A 17905-nucleotide genomic window follows, 5' to 3' on the forward strand; every position below is an offset into this window, starting at 1 on the left:
TAAGCAGTTAAGGGACCTTCTTTCATTGATTTCATCATATGCCCGGGCACCATAGCAGGAGAGCGGTTCCTACCTGTGTAAACACAAACATTTCAATCACTTCCTAAAGTGTATCCAAAAGGACTATAAGCAGGAAAGAAGATGTTGTAGAACCTTGCATGTTTGTTGTTTTTTGTTTTGTTTTGTTTTTGGTTGGGGCAACTGAGTTCTTTATTTTAATAATTCTACATTTCCTGATTCATACACAAACATTTTCATGCACTGTTCCCTTTAATTTCTACATGTTAATACTAATAACAACAAACCCATAAGTTTTCAAATAAAGTTGAGAAACTACGATTCAAGTAGAATAGGCTCCACATCAGGATGCACAATAACAAAATGTTGAACTTAGAAATGTTTGTATACCTTCAAATCAAAGAGTCTGTTTTATATTTAATGTTCCAGAATATGATCCTGTTATCAAGTGTTATTACTAGGATAGAACCTGTGTTTATTATTTTCTTAAAGTGTATAATTTGTATTATGGAATGCACTCAGCATCTTCTTGGCTACAGACATACTTGGCGGAAATAATTTAATTTACTTGTCTAATAACACATACCAAAGTAGTTTCTCTTAAAAAATTACAGTCAGTCCTCACAAACACAACGTGAAACTTACATATGCAACATTTTTTTGCAAAAATACTTACTGTATGTTGCGAAACATTACTAGTGAGGAAGTATTTTTGGCATGTGTTCATGAAGTGTGTACACACACACACTTTACATGTACAGTGGAAATGCCATCCTCTCAAAAGTAACCCTGTGTCTTACTGCGCACCCTGCAGGCACTGGGCAGGAGTCTGCGTGAACTCTGTATGGGCTCACGAGTGTACGCACACCTATGTGTGATGGTTTCACATCTCTTTCATCACTTGGTATTACCAAGCTTTTAAAATTGCAGCAGGAAAATAGTTGATTCATGTTCTTCCTAATGGCAGCTTCTTTCCCACATACCCCTTGGCCATTGTATATAGTAAATACATAATTTGTTGGATTAAAAATATATTTTTTATGATTTGAAAGAGACACTCGCATGTGGGAAAACTTCTCTTGTTCTGCCTCCAGAGAAATGTCCTGACTTTTAGTTAGTCGGCAGAGAGGAGAAAGAATGACTAAAGCTTGTAGAGAGCTGGAGAAAGTGGGCCTCTGACTATACGACCCGACCTGGAGCTCCCTCGGGATGGGGGACGGAGCTCCTAAAATGGCGGTGATGCTACAATAGGGTACAGGTGGTAGCTGAGAGCTGTGAACTCAACCCACGTGTCCCAAAAGGGTGAGAAAAATCCAGCCCCTCCCACAGATCACCGCCACTCCCGGGATCTGTGAGAGTAGGAGGCTGGAATCCGAAGCGCAGGCAAGTGTCTTAACTCCTGATACGGGACTATTAGGTCTCTTCATGGTTGGGTAAACTCCAGTAGCCGTTTGCTTCTGATTACCTCGCAGTGCTTGCGTTTTTCATCTGTAGTGGGACAGAGACTAACAAAACCATCTCGCTCTCTCGCCTTAGGTGTTACACCAGCATCGGTGCCCCAACTTCCCAGGCACTCTGACTTGCAGACGACTCCTCCCGGAGCTAACACTCAGACACTCAGCACAAAAGCTGAGCTCACCACACTCACGCCGGTTGCAGACAGCAATGACACATCAGGTTGGCCGGCCCTTTAGAAAACTGCAAATACCCAGCGTCTTACAGCTGCCTGAATTTAAAAGACAGGCAGCCACTTGATCTGCTAGCACTCGCTAGTTGATGAGTGGGATTTTGTAGCCACTGTTGGGATATTAAGCCAGATAGCAAGTGGTCTTCTATTGTATACAAACTTTTAAAACACTGTGAGGTTAAAACAAGAGCCTGTTTGTTGCGAGGCAGTCATTCCGGATATTTATACATTTCTTTATATTTGGGGCAGTTACTATGCAGTGAGAACTTCTTTTTGCTAGTAATATAAATAATGTATGACAACATGAATCTTAATATTTTAGTCTTGTCCTTGTACCAGCTAACAAAAGAGCTGAGTGACTAATATCAAAGAATATCAGGAAATGATCGCAGCAATGAAATTATCCCATAAAGAATGAAAAAAACAGATGTTCATACTCCTTTGGTATCTGTGTAACGTAACAATGCAGAAATATTTCTTTCTTTGTCTTTCCAAAGTCAGTGACCAATTGACTTCATTTTACCATTTTCATACCAGAACAACGTGCTCTACTTCAGGTCAAGAGTCCACATGGTCACATAAATGAGTATAAATGTAGTTAAAGGCATAAATGAAGATGATAAAGATAAGAATTACTGGAACCTATTGGTGATGTTGAGCTATTAATCAAATGTGGAAGTCAAACTAACTAGTTAGGATAAATATTATTTTGGTGGATGAATACTGTTCACTTGGCATAAAACTGTTTAGTCAATCCACAGGTTTTCTGTAACTAGCCTCACCTCCTGTGTTCATGCCACCTACTCTAGCTAAGAACAAGAACCACAGTCAAAAGACTTGGAGCTGGGAGTGAATGCTAGTTCAGAAGCTGTGGATGGAAACAAACTAAAACAGTGAAAGATGACTCACCTCCACAGCTGCTGATCATAGAAACTACTTTGATTTTCCCTGATGAAGAAATTCCTCTTATAATGACCAATTTCATTAATTGCAAAGCTTTAGGGTTGATTCTCCTAATTCCAATTGTAGATTCCATTTCTAAATAATCAGTGAAGTTACCTATGTGTGTAAAAAATTTTGAAAAGGATGGGAATTCTTGACAGGGGCTGCATGGGTAGGGAGAGGAGAAGAGAAGGGAAACGCAGGTTGAAGTGAAGCCAAGCAGATCTTCCGTCTCTTCTGCATGTTCTCCTGTGCCTGGGGATCCGAGGTCTATGTCATTCATTCCGTACCATGGTTGACTTCAACCTGAGAGTGGAATGCTTTTTGAAAACCGAGCAGAGAATTCTAACTCAATTTTGGTGGGAAGTGCAGTTCCAATTCTAATGGAAAGTGTCTGTGTAAACTTAGGGACTGCTCTCTGTCCCTGGAAGATGCCTGCCCGCTCCCCTCAAAGCCCTCTTCATCTATGCACGATGTGTCTCTGCTGCCTGGGAACGTGGCTTCAAACACAAGGCTCATTTCAAATCATTGAACTTATAAACCCAGGGATATTCACAGTAAAATAGCCATGCTTCTCTTGAGTAGGGCTCCCTCATATTTCTTCTGCTTTTTCCATGGCCACAAGCCAAGTCCCAGTAAGTCAGTAGGCACCCTATGATTGTCCATCCACTGCCTGTCTAATTATGGAAGGAGGAGGTAGACTGTGGATGATGAACCATGCAGTGGGTGCCCTAACTAAGTACCATGTCCTTTTCATCAGTGATGACACCAGATTCTTGATCAGTTTGTAGGTGATTGGAAAATAGAGAGATTATGACAGTGAAATGTGCTTTGTTGACCTTTTTTTCTAGCCAGGAGAGTGTACACAGTGAAGGTACAATTGTCACTTCAACTGAGAAGGAACCAAGTATTCTGAACTCAGCTGCTGCACAGGCAGGGGCCTGATCAGTTTTATTTTAAGAACCTGACCAATGAGCCGCTGTCCTTTAGTTTTATCCCCCACGGAGTTGCATCATAGGAGGCGCTCAGCAGGTGCCAGGTTGCTCTTACAGCACCACTGCTCTACATGCTCTGAGCATCACGGAGGCAGCTCCCATGCTCATGCTCTGCCCTTTTGATATCACTGAAGGCAGCGCTGAGCCAGGAGGCTGAGACCCCTGAACTGTGCAAGCCATTTCTCAATATGCCAACTATGTTTTAAATGTGTGTGTTTATTATTATAATGCAGCATTTGTCACCTGTTTTCTGCCTTTAAATTCACCTTCTGCATAAGCCCTCCTGCTGTGATTACAGTTTTGTGGGATGTATGTACTGTGATATAGAAATTCTTGGCTGGGTATCGTTCTGTCTCAGCTGCAGTCATCATTTGTGTTGGCTGCCTGGCTGGTAACCTTGTGTGGCAGGAACCAGTGACAGTACTGATGGCCTTTCTGCTTGCAGATGTCTCAACAGGGTGGACTGTGGCCAACACCTCCCTCACAGTCCCAGGTCTCACCTCTGCAGCCACCCTCAGCCCCGCATACAACAGCTCTGCTGCCTTACCTGCACGCACCACTCACAGCCCTTCCAAAGAGAACTCCTCAGGTTTGATCACGATGCTCTGGATATTTTAGACTGTGGAAAATGAGATGGAAACTCCTAACTTCAACATAGTTCCTATACGTCAAGCTAGATGTTATTCACAGGTTTTCTGAATTACGAACTTTCACACTGACATGGAATTAGGTGAAATAAATGTGTCCCTAAGCTTTTTCTGTGTCATATCTTAAAAAATAAGGATATGAATATATTCTATTTTATTTTGACTTTTACAAATGTTTACAACACAGCTGAATAATCGGCAGACTTGGGGGTCAGATGGCCCTAGGATCAAGTCCAGAGTCTTCAGATTTCTAACTGATTTGGGATATTATTAATACGAGGGCACTTCACAAACTCTGTGGGAAAGAATAGATATAAAACGTAAGTTTATTTGAATGTTCTAAAAATGTGAAGTCTATGGATAGCACAGCTTTTTCATAGCATGCGTTCCCATAGACTTTCTCAAGAGCATTTGCATACATGTGGTTAAAAAATCGAGAACAAAATAAAGCTACCTTTTATCCAGTTTCTGTGACCCTTTTTAAGTTATCCTGGTACTTTCTGAGGTTCAGTTTTTCCTTCTGTAAGCATGAACATAAGATGATTCATTCTGTAAAGCTGATATGAGGACTGAATATATGAAAACTCTGGTATGCAATTCATATTACCAAGGGGTCATTATTATTATTTAACATTGAAAAGAAATAGAGTGATTCTTAAGTAAGAAGGAATAGTTTGAGGATGATTGCATATCAGGTAAGAAATATATCAACAAATGAATCATTCCCTCTAAACACACACACACAAAAATTAGTTAAAATTAGGTGGATTCTTAATATGAAAAGGCTAGTTGTAGTTTTGTATTCACTTTATTTTTGAAAACAAGCAAATGTTGATTCAAGTGAGGACCCACAAAGCAAAGATTCTATTAGGAAATCATCTTTGCTAACAAGTTTTCTCTGCTCTTCAATATAACAAGGTCATTAACTTTTCCTCTTGTGTTCATTTCCTTGCAGATTCCAACTCTGCATCCACTTCACCACCCACTCCAACTGCAGCAAGCACTGTCACTCCAACTGCAACAATAGGTGACAACCTGACCCCCAATCATGCAATCATACTACCACCATGCACCTGGGCTGGGCTTCCAAACTGGTCTTCAGCCTGTTCTACCCGTGGCTGCTTGGAAAAAAAATTCTCAAGCCGCACGACAGCGGTAGACATTTCGCCATGTGGCAGTGCAGCTACTGTTGAGATCAGGATGTGATGTTGTAACAGCAGCAGCATTTTCCCAGACTGTGTCCTTTATGAAAATGCCCATGGGAAATAACCAAATCCACTAGAACTCTCATCTCTATGAGTGGGCTAAGGCTGGGACATGGAAAGGGGCTGCACAATCCAAGTGAGAGGAAGCAGGTCACTGACTGCTCAGCTCCATTTAGGTAGCTACAAGGCCTGGCAGTCAAGGAGATGGGCCACATGGGAGGGCCACGATAATCAAAGTGTTGGTGGGCCAGCAAAGGCAGAGCCAGCCAGCCCACCAACTGAAGACGAGATTATTGGAGATAATAATCCACATTTGTATTTCTTCTCAACTCTTCAATTGAACACATCTGCTCATACAAGAATCTACTTAATGTGTTGAGACTACATTTATTACCCTGGATCTAATATATAGGTAGCAAGCTTGCAAATGTTAGAAACTGAAGCAGTCCTTATGCCTGAATGTTTTTCACAACAAAAATATGAACTTTAGTTTTTAGGGACTGTAATCATAGAAATCTATTTTGAGACCAACCAAGGAATTTAGGATTTGTTTGTATGTGTTGTCATGACACAGTGAGGTATGCACCAAAAAGATCCACTAATGTTATGATCACAATTATATTTGTTGTATGAAATAATGAAAAAGTACTATAAAACTTGCTGGTTATAATATTGGAAGCCTTGAAGCCAAAGCACTGAACTAGGCATACCATGCGTTATCTATTAAACCTAATAAAAAGAATTCCTGCAGTTGAAATATTGTGAAGAAAATACCTGTAGCAGACATATTCTTAGATGACATTTTAATCATTTGTATTCTTTTTATCTCTATCACAGAACCTACTACAAGTCTGCCAGAATGTGGTAAGTTTGTTTGGGAGACATGTACATCCCTCTGTTTCTTCATTTCAAGCTTTCTAGATCCATTACTTATCTAAATGATCAGCTCTTATTTCTCACCAACAAATGACTGGCTCTACATTTTAATACAAAAGTTTTATCTATCTGTCTTATTTATTGGAAAGGTAGAGTTATAAAAAGAGGGAGAGAAAAGGAAGGAGAGAGGAAGAGGGAGAGAGAGAGATCTGCCACATGCTGGTTTAGTCCCAGTCACAACAGCCATGGCTGGGCCAGGTGCAATCCAGGAGTCTGTAATGGAGCAGTTAGAAATCCCACCAGTGCCCATAGCGTGATGCTTACTTCTCATGGTTTTTGATACATCTTGCTGCTTTCTGGCTGTCTTTTGTCCAGGTTTCCTTGTGCGCCACTCCTCCTGGCAGTCCCAACTCAAGTCTTCACGGATAATGGGCAGTGCTCCAAACACATGCTGAGTTTTCCTGCTTCTGTGTTTACTCCTGCTTTTTTTTCACATTGGGATTCTATACTACCCTCATTTGTCAACCCTTTTCTGTTTGTTTGTTATGTTATGCTTTATCTTTTAGACACAAACTTTGTCCAACTCTTTCAAAAATGCTCTCCAATTTGAATGAATTTCTGTCTATTTGTTTTTTGCATATTTTATATTGGGCATCTGCATTTGTTCTGCATTTCAGTCCATGTTTGTATTCATGCTGGAATGTACTTTTCTAAAAGCTGATCTTATCTGACTTGTCCTTGTATGCCCCGGGTTTGGGACAGAGTCTTAAATATTACAAGGCTTTCATGACTTCAGCTAAGCAAATTGAGTGGACATATGAATTTTTAAACAAAATTATCTTTACCTGTCAGTTGAAATTGCTCAAAATAAAGAAAAGTAATTAGTAGCGTTTGTTATCAGCCAAAGTTTACATAACAAAGGCATTGAATGAGGACTTGTGGTCTCAGAGTAATTACTGTTCCACGTATTTGGAGCAATATTATTGCATTTTAGAAGACAAAGGAGATTATAAAGCATCAACCGCTAACATATCATATGAATGGAACCAAAGTTATGGGATCAGTGTAGCTTAGTCTTCATTCTCATGGAATTTATAAGACATTTTGAAAGAAAGGCATTAATGCCATAATCATCTTAATATGAGCTTACACGCTGGTACTTGATAAGGAAAGTAACGGTCATTATGAAAAATGATCGGGAGATACAGGAAGTATTTCTTCTATTTGTGTGTGTGCGCGTGAGTGTGTGTGCGTGTGTATGTGTGTGTGTGAGTGTGTGTATGTGTGTGGGAGTGTGTGTGTGAGTGTGAGCGTGTTTGTGTGTGTGCGTGTGTGTGTATGTGTGTGTGTGAGTGTGTGTGCATGTGTGTGTGAGTGTGTGTGTGTGAGTGTGTGTGTGTGTGTGTGTGTGTGTGTGTGTGTGTGCCTGAGTACATTTTCTTAGTGACTGGCAGTTTTGAAAATAAACATCAAGACTTGCATTTCATATAGTATGGAACTATATATAGTATAAAACACTTTGAAAAAAAGATAATCTTTTGTTTTGCTTTCTTTCAGCTGAAAAATATGCAAACATCTCTGTGACTTACAGCCAAGACACAAACACCAAGTTATTTACAGCACACCTGAATGTTGAAGAGGAGGTGCAGTGCACACCTAATTGCACAAACAAATCAATACCTGAACTGAAAGCATGTGACAATCGCATGGTTAATATTTCTCACTTATGTACTGGAACCATGGTGTTAAACTTGACTGTGCCACCAGGTAAATATCAGTTTATTCCTATTTGTGTATTTGCAAAAAGCAGGACAATCCCATGCGTGCATGTGCTAGTGGTCACAGGAACCAGTGTGGTGAGAGACCTGAGCTGAGAAAAACAAAGCCAGCACTGAGTTCACTTCCTGTTCTCCAACTCCAGTAAACACCAGAGAGTGACTAGGGTCTAATGGTCTTTAGGTCGCTTCTTTGCCTCTCACACTGCCGTTACAGAAAACCTCAAGTGCATTAACTCTAACTTGCCCCAGCAGAGATTGTTCATGATCACTCAAATATGTACACGTTTATCCTGTTGGATAGGATAGCTGTTCTCGGATGCATTTAGGAAAAAAATGCAAATTTAGGGGTTTGATGTTTATGGTGAAAATCATATACTTTCAAAGAAAGCAGTGTTAAAATGAACTGAAGGAGAAGCTCTTTCTGCTGGTTAAGCCATTGCCTGGCAGGAGAAGGGGTGTGAGGTCGGGAACAGACTCCTTCAAGGAACCTATGCTAGGAGAGAAGTGTTGTTAAACAGGTGTCACGTTGCTGTGCAACTGAAAAGTATTTTGCATCCTTTGTCAGTTTAATATCATTGAATAATATTTATGCTAAGATACATCTTAGAAGTACGCATTTAACTTACTCATTCCCCCTTAAGTAGTACTGAAATAAGTCATCTGTTGAAAATAGAAAATGACAATACTTACAAATTCATTCCCCAGAAAGAAGATCTCTAATGTTCTGTGCAAATAGCCATTACAGTAAAACCTAAAGGGTAAATAAAAATTGAAGCATAAACACATAAAATTAAATGATTGTTTTAAAACGTGCCAAAGCTACAATTTTCTAGATATTTGCTTGAGTTTCATTTTAAATGTGACATAAATTTTAAATGCTGCCAAAATAGATGGTGTGAGAAAATTAAAATATTTTAAAGAACCTATGAAACATTTGCATAACGATGAATAAATATCTGAAGTCCTAGATCTGGTAATTATCCTTATTTGATCATTACACAGGGCATGTAAGTACCCCAGGATTACATTGTTTTCATAGACCTGTATAATCATTATGTGTAAACACACTAAAAGTAACACTAGTAATAAACTGAATAATGAAAGAACACCAAACCATGAGTGCTACCATATTAAAGAAAATCACAATGCTTGCCAAATCTTATGTGGTGGGTATAATGTTAGTGATTTTTAATTGAGAAGATGAACAAGTTGTGAAATATTAATCAAGCCTATTTCTGTGTCTCCTTCACAGAGCGTGAAATGTTTCAGTTACATAACTGCACCGCAGCTGAAAAAGCCAATACATCTATTTGTTTACAGTGGAACATAACCAACAACTTTCAGTGTGATAGAAAGAAAATTAAGTACAGCTTTGACTGTGGTAAGAACATTACACTGATCAGATCATTCCATGTGTGGTACGTGGCTGCTTCTCTCGGCCTCCTGTTTCACTCCCTCTCACTGATGCAAAAGAAGACCTGAGAATGTTCACAGTCAAGTCATTTTATTATCTATACCACTCAACCAAATTCACAAATAGATAAATATTCATCTTGACCTGTGGAGATTTTAGTTCGTTTATCAAAATTTTCTTGGCACTTGCTCTATGCAAGCGCTGTTGAAACTGTTGTGTGGGAGTGAAGTGGCACGCATTCTGTGTTAGAGAAACAGTGCACTTCATCCATCCTCCGTCAGGAACCACACTCAAGTTCAAGCAATCTGATGCCAGAAAAATAGGAAAAGCATTCCAAGTGCTTCTGGTGATGAATTTGGCTTTATGAGTTTTTATTGAATGGGATAAAGTCTCCGATTGCATGGCAGCAAACTGCCTGCCAGGTTGTATTTGGCAATCCATACTGATGCCATAATAATAGCAATGATATTAATAATAATAATAATTTTCATTATTTTGATTTATTATTTGGACAATTTTTGCAGGTTTTCTTCCTGAGAGATATTACAATTCTATAGATATGAATTAAAAATTAAGTTGTGTGAGATATTATACTAATATTCTAATGTGACATAATTTATTTCAGGTACCTCTGGTCTATCTCACAAGAATAAAATTGAGTTAACAGGCCTTAAGCCCAACAAAAACTATACCTGTGACTTACAAGTATCTTATGATAACTACCAGCTTATTCAAGAACAAAGAGTGATTACAACAGATCTTGGAAGTAAGTGTACTACTTACATTGTATGTAAAACTGCTTTCTGTTTTATCACCATTATTATTTTGAAATCACGGAAAATGAAGATACAGATTGAGAAAACAGATTTCAGAAATCAAATTTCTAACAGCTGAATTTGAGAACTAATTTGTACAACTCCCAAACAGTTTTTCTTTTTTGAAAATTGTAGGCTCTTCAGAAATTGTGTTGGGAGCAAAATTTTGAGAAAAGTAGAATGCTTTGTTGTCTGTTTTGGTGTCACCCCCTTGGTCTTGCAGTAGTTTCATTGACTTGCTGTACACCTGCATATTCTCCACCATGTCAGATCCCACCTGTCTCAGAGTGAGCGAAGAAACTAACCATATACAATCATAAATATAAGCACTGAAGGAAAAAAAAATCACTACCAAATATTCCAGGAACACAAATGAGAGTATACTGCTTACAAAATACAACATTTCAACATTGAAATGTTTAATGACAACAGAAAAATAACAGAGGCTCTCAGAAGATTGAATAGGAAAAAGTGAAAAGGCTCTAACATTCTAGTTTTTAAATATAGAGATTGCAATTAAATGTGCACTTGGATGGAAAATTCTGTTGTTAATGTGATGATTTGTGAATAGCAACTGTCCAAGTACAAGTAGATGGTGTTGCTTATGGGCAGGAGACTCAAGTCATGGAGTGGAAGTTTGCCTAGAGGTCAGGAGGAGCTGACACTGGAGAAAGGGCAGAGGAACACTGACACGTGATGACAGCTCTTCAGGCAGATAGACAAACGACAGGCAGAAAGAATACTACGTGAACAACAGTGGTAAAGGAACAGAAACATCACGGTATGCCAAGAACCACAGTGAATACCAGCGAATTACAAAGGTGCTCAGATTTGAGTAAAACAGAAACATATTGTTGCCAGAATCTGTAGCCTTAAGGAAGATGACATGATATTTTGGAAATTATCACTCAGCTACACAGTCATTGAAAATCACCAGAAAATATTTGTCTAACAAATGCAAAGATAACAAAAGGGAGAAAAAAAATAGAGTACAGCTTACTGAATGAGGAAAACATTAAAATAACAAAATTTCATTGAAAAATCCAAACCAAATTCAAATGTCATAATGAAGTAGCCAGATATCTGGTAAAAACAGCCTTTCCCGCCATCCACCTGTTTCCCAGGATCACATACCCTTTAAAACAAGAAAAGGGAGCTTTACAGAGTGGAGTCAACTGTTCAAGGGCAAATCATTTTTATCTTATCCAAATGTTTCCACATCATAGAAGATCGGTAGATAGATAGATAGATACTTTTAGTTTTGGGATGAAACATGTGAGTCCTTCACTTTTGTTCTTCTTTAAGTTCATTTTGAATATTCAGAGACCAATGAATTTCATAGAAAATTTGGAATCAGCTTCCCGGTTTCCAGAGTTCAGCTGACATTCAGAGATTGCGTCGAGGGTCTGCAGCGAATTGGAGAGTATTTGCACTTGACGGTGACAGTCTTCCTCTCTATAAACATGGGATGTGTTTTCATTAGCTCAAGTTTCCCTTAGTTTATTCAGCTACTTTATGTTTTTGCCGTTCTTTTATTAAAATTATTTCTACATTCATTTCATTGTCATATTTTTCATTAATAGAGTACAGAAATAATATTGATTTCTTTTTATGAAATCTGTAAATGTGCTATACTACTTATTATATTTTGTAAGATTATGATATATCATATTAAACTGATTTTACATTTAATTTGTAAGGGACACTTGAAGGCTAAAGAAAATTGCTAAATTTATGTCTCCCCATAATCTTCCAAAATAATTCAAACCCATAAAGGGAGTAATGTTAAACAGATAGAACTTTGTGTTAAGAAATAAAAGTATTATGGTCTTTATACATCAATGTAAAACAATAGAAATCTCAGAAAACTTCAATATATTTGATAAAAATACGAACATATTTCAGTGGGGGCAGGACAGCCTTTCCGACAAATGTCCCTGGTGTCCCCAGAGGGCAAGAGAATCAAACTTTACCTTTCAATTAGCAAAACATGAAATAGAAACTGGCCTAGAAGTTGAAATTATAATAAGTCTCATCAAATACATTGGAGAGCAGTTTTCTGTCATTGTCATAGGCAAATGCTACAGGATACACAAAGCAGGAACGTCAGTAGAGAAATCTGACAAATTAAACTTCGGCAAAATGGAACATTCTTGCTGTTTGAAAGCAGCCACTAAAGGAATAAAAGAGCAAGCCCGTGGATTACAAAACACAAACAAAGCAAAGCAGAAAATTATCTACACTTACTTTTTTCAACAAAGTATCTTTTTAAAATATATTTAGAGCTCATTCAGATCTGAAATAATTTATCAAATTAGCCAATTAACAAACAATACAAATATTTTACATATATACCTTACAGAAGCAGATACATATCTGTCTAGAACACATCTAAAATGACGTGAAGTATCATTATGCATTTTGCAAATGTAGATTAAAATGAGATGATAACATTCCACATCCACTCAATTATTAAAATTACAAAAGTGAGAAGTAATGAATCAGAAATTAACTACGGTCACAAAGGACAAGCAGATTAATCTATCAAATATTGGCACCGACCCGAATGTCCACTTAGAGTTGAATCACAGATAAAACAGGCGTAACTTCACAATGGAATGCTACTTCCCAGTACAAAAGAAGTGATTTGTGAAACACACAACGAAATAAATCCAGAACATTATGTGAAATGCTGGGCATCTACAAGTGTTTCCTGTTTGTTTCATTTAGCTAAAATGTAGGAAAGACACATGAACGTGACATAGCGGGATGCGGGCTAGATGGGAAGGGATGGCAGAGGATTTCAGGGATGGCAGAGCTGTTCTCTACCTTGAACAAACCAAAGTTATGGGAGCAATCAGAAGCAACCAGCAAATCAGAATTAGATTCCAAAATGCTGCCACACTGGAATGACATTTACTCTGCCAAAGTAATCTGCCCTAAAGCAAAGCTAATGAGAATGGTACTTTTTCTTTACATTTCATTATTAACCAAAATCTGGTTATTAATTATGAATGCCATCAATAATATTTTCTCCTTGTCTCACTTTTCATATTCTATATTCTTATACTCTTTACAGTTCCAGATCAGCCCACAATTACTTGTGAGGTGAAAGGTGCACATGAAGTGATGGTGAACTGGACTGCTAAAGGTGTACTCAGTGGATACACACTTTGTAATGTAGAAGGTAAATGTGTCAAATTTAATTGTTGGAGAAATGAAGAATTACTAGAAATGTGCATTGAGCCACAGAGCCGGGGAGCTCTCGGCATGGACTGTGGTGGGCACCCTAATACCTTTGGTTTTGCAACCACTTCCATGTACTGAGGGTTTCCACTCCCCGAAAAGGCTGCAACTCAGGTCTCCCATGCTTACATGCCTTTCTTAAGATGCTCGAAGATGGTGCTCATTTCTGGCTGGTAAATATCTATCAAATCAGAAAACGCCTTCCAAATCTTAGTTCAACTATGACACATGTGGGTATGTGTCCAGTGTCACAGAATCTTGGAGCATAGTTTATAGTGAGACTCCTGCAAAAATAAAGTAAGAAAATAAAACGTACAAGCTATATAAACTATATATATGTATATATATAGTTACATATATATATACATATATATATACACACCCACACACACGTATAAACTAGTCTGATCGTGAAATCTCCTTGGTGTATCAGCATAGAAGCTGCTGGAAGAGAAACTCATCCACATCTTTCAAAAACAAGCTTGGGCCGAGCATGGTAACCTAGCGGCTAATAGTCCTTGCCTTGCTTGCACTGGGATCCCATATGGGCGCTGGTTCTAATCTTGGCAACCCTGCTTCGCATCCAGCTCCCTGCATGTGACCTGGGAAAGCAGTAGAGGATAGTCTAAAGCCTTAGGACCCTGCACCCATGTAGGAGACCCTGAGGAGGCCCCTGGCTCCCGACTTTGAATCAGCTGAGCTCTGGCCATTACAGCCAGTTGGGGAGTGAATCACTGGATGAAAAATCTTCCTCTCTGTCTCTCCTCTCTGTATGCTTGCCTTTACAATAAAAATGAAATAAACCCTTAGGGGAAAAAAAGAAATTTTCAAAGGAGATAACTTAGGAGAACAAACTCAAGTTGGTGGCTAACAGTGGGAGCGTGTGTGCACAATCTCAAGCCACGCTCAGCTCCTCGGAAAGCCCCACCTTCACTCACACAGTGGGAGCAGGAGCGCGGCTCTTGGCACTGCACACTCACACGTGGTGGGAAGGAACCAAACAGAGACTCAAAATATGAGAAGTTAAAATGCTATTTCAGTGTATTGCTTTATATGTTTTTAAGCATTTAACCATTGTTCATTTTAATGGCAGAGTGACAGGGAAGGAAGGAGAGTGGCGGTGGAGTAGTGATGTAGAGCTCCTTCCGCCCTGTGTTTGATACTTAGAGCTACCTACATGCAACACTTGTAGGGGGTTGGAAGGAGAGGTGATGGAGTTATGTCTGTATCAGTGCCTTTCAAGTAAAAAGAAAAGGAATTTTAAAAACCTAAGGGGATACACCCTTAAATGGTTCCTACCAGTCTCATGCCTCTCCAGCCAACCAGCACCCACGATCCTAAACTTTAAAACCTCTTTCATTCATTTGCAAGAAACAAGAGCATTTTTCTCTCAACTCCAGCCTCTCAGATACCAGTGCCAGAGTGAAGGTTTGCCCCATTCTCACCACTCCATGAAGTCCTGTGGTGGTTAGGTGAATGTCGTAAAGTAAGCTCAGTTGATAAAAACAAGGATACTTCACCTAAGGCCTGTGATGGTGACTCCTGCCAATGTTCAAAGTACTGAGTTTAAGTTACAGAAAAGTGTTCTAGAAAAAAACATCACGACTCAAGACTACGTGGTATTCACGTGAGCTATGTTGTGTCAGCGAGTGCAGAGTATGTCCACTCAAACGTGCCTGAACATAGTAGATTTTATGTACCAAACTGAAGATTCGAAATCACAATTTTTGAAAACGATGGGTGTATATAAATATTTCAATGGAGTTGCTTAATTAATAATGTGTGCTTTTTAAGTACCAAGGAAGAATTTATTTCTCAATTGCTAATTAATTCAGAATTTGTTTGGAATAGTATTGTATAGACACCAGACTGATTTTGTGGTGGTTCTAGCTTTTAATTGCTTGCTAACTCTTGATTCCCTTAGATCCTAAAAAGATTGATAAGACTGAAGAGAGCTGCAATAATCTGACTAAAGGTGTGACCCAACATTGTTTGAAAGGATTGAAACCTTTTACAGACTATTCTGTAACATTATATGCATATGTCCATGCAAAAGTGACACGCAACGGGATTGCTACCAAGTGTAGCTTCAAAACCCATGCAGCAGGTAAGCCACATATTGTAATGCTCCTTCCTGTGAGAGTGGAGGAGAACAGAGTCAACTTCCAGCCTACATACATCTCCCTTGGAGACACACAGGGAAAACATACTGACTTGGCATAGCGGCTAACAGCTAGAATTTGAATAATTCCAAGTAAAACAATTCTAAACTGTTACCTCAAGGTCCTATATTTTTCTGGTATAGAATTGCAAGGACGGAGCACAGAAGCATGTTCTACAATTTGTTAGCTTTCAGGCAACGGAGTATGTAGCCATGTTAGAATTAATACATGTATATTAAGATATGTAGGTGAGTGATCGTCTATATATGTTATCCGTTGTCTTAATCCAGAAATACGAAATGCAATGAGACGCTAAACACTGCCACGAAACTGCTCCTTCACTTGATAAAATACTTCATAAAATACAGTATTTTGTTGGCATTTTCTTCCGTTGATGATACTGATCTCCCCAATACTTTCTCTCACATTTTCTATTTGAGATTTCTTTTCAGTAGCATTTGGCTCTTGCCACCCTAGGCTATCTCCATGGTGTCCCCGCCAAGGCTCGATCTGTGGTCGGAAGGATGAGAATGTTCACCAGGGATGATGGGGCGGGGGAAAGCGCCCTGTGAAACACAGGGCGTGTGTGATTCCAGAGAGCTAGGATGCAAGGCTATACGGTTCTTTGCTGAATGTCGTGTAAATCCTGCTTTAGGAAGTCCAGGTCCTTGATGGGGCTCTACGCTCTTGTTGCTTTTCCAAGTTTCAATGAAATTCCAGAAAACAGGCTTGTCATTGCTCCTCAAGAATCTAACCAGGTGTTTACATGTGTTATCATCACATCTTCACTGATGTCCTCTCATAAGTTCTTTGCCCATAACCCCGGGATAAATACTTAAACTCCCCCATGTAGTGCACGTATCGGCAAGGATGTAAGTATGCATCTACTGAATGACTAAGATACATTTTTCTTCATGTTGTTAGCTCCAGGCGAGGTCCAGAATGTGTCCATCACCCAGAAGTCAGATAACAGTGTGCTTGTGAAATGCCAGAAACCTGAAGAGATTAATGGCCCCGGCATAAAAAAATACTATTTGGAAGTCCTAACTGGAAACAGCATAGTTAGAAACGAGAATAATACTGTCTGCATGTTCTTGGTAGAGAATCTTCACTACTCAACAGACTATGACTTTAAGGTAAGGTCGTGTTGTCTAGAGCGTTGCACTGCCTGCACACCACCATGATTAGAACTTTGTGATTGAACTTACAATAAGATCACTGCCTAGGAAGTTACATGTGACCCAAAGCATTCCAGACTTAAGAAGTGCTAATGGAAATACTCAAGTATTTAAGTCCGATTTTTTTTTCTCCCTAGAATTAGAAACAACATTTTAATGTCAATATTTTTTGCAAGAATATCTAGAAATCCAGGATGGTTAAATTTGCCTACATTTTTGTTATTTTGCCAACAGGCAATCTTTTAGGCCCAATAGTTTAGTATTTTCTCTTTTTTTATTAACCTTGATTTTTTATATTGATTATTGTGAATTTTTCAATTGGAAGAATAGTACAAATATCACAGGTATATAAAATAATAAAAACAAATTGTAGCATACCGGTGAACAGAGAGAATTAAAACTATGTATAGGGCCTGGCACGATAGTGTAGTGGTTAAAGTCCTCGCCTTGCATGTGTCGGGATCCCATATGGACGCTGGTTCTAATCCTGGCAGCCCTGCTTCCCATCCAGCTCCCTGTCTGTGGCCTGGGAAAGCAGTTGAGGACAGCCCAAAGCCTAGGGAGCCTGCACCTGTGTGGGAGACCCAGAAGAACTCCTGGGTCCTGGCTTCAGATTGGCTCAGCTCCAGCCATTGCTGCTACTTGGGGAGCGAACCATTGGATGGAAGTTCTTCCTCTCTGTCACTCCTCCTCTCTGTGCATTTCAAATAAAAAAATGAATAAATCTTTTAAAAATTATGTGTAATTTTACTGTATACTGAACATATTTTATGTATATAGTTGTACTTTTATAATATGAAATATATAATTATATTATCAAATATATTATTAAAATTACAAATAATTTTAGATACAGCTTGGGAAACTTCATTTTTCATCATCTATATAGCATGCACAATTATCCCCATGTTCAACATTTTACTGTTATGTGCTGCTCAATGG

At 38.9% G+C, this 17905-nt stretch overlaps 1 protein-coding gene across 1 annotated transcript in view; it reads left to right on the top strand.

Annotated features, from left to right (window-relative positions):
• Nucleotides 1-17905, top strand: part of PTPRC (protein tyrosine phosphatase receptor type C) — a gene marked incomplete at its 5' end in the record, with an annotated part of 98430 nt that overhangs the window by 53428 nt on the left and 27097 nt on the right. Inside the window, 10 exons of the mRNA XM_040985781.1 lie at nt 1555-1695; nt 4088-4231; nt 5245-5316; nt 6332-6358; nt 7928-8137; nt 9401-9529; nt 10188-10328; nt 13457-13702; nt 15548-15730; nt 16710-16921. Of these exons, the coding sequence (XP_040841715.1) occupies nt 1555-1695; nt 4088-4231; nt 5245-5316; nt 6332-6358; nt 7928-8137; nt 9401-9529; nt 10188-10328; nt 13457-13702; nt 15548-15730; nt 16710-16921 (1505 nt within the window). The remainder of the gene's footprint in view (nt 1-1554; nt 1696-4087; nt 4232-5244; nt 5317-6331; nt 6359-7927; nt 8138-9400; nt 9530-10187; nt 10329-13456; nt 13703-15547; nt 15731-16709; nt 16922-17905) is intronic.

This window comes from Ochotona curzoniae, unplaced genomic scaffold (genome assembly GCF_017591425.1).
Source record: "Ochotona curzoniae isolate NIBS_2020 unplaced genomic scaffold, NIBS_Ocur_1.0 contig_430, whole genome shotgun sequence".
Classification (NCBI taxonomy): Eukaryota; Metazoa; Chordata; class Mammalia; order Lagomorpha; family Ochotonidae; genus Ochotona; species Ochotona curzoniae.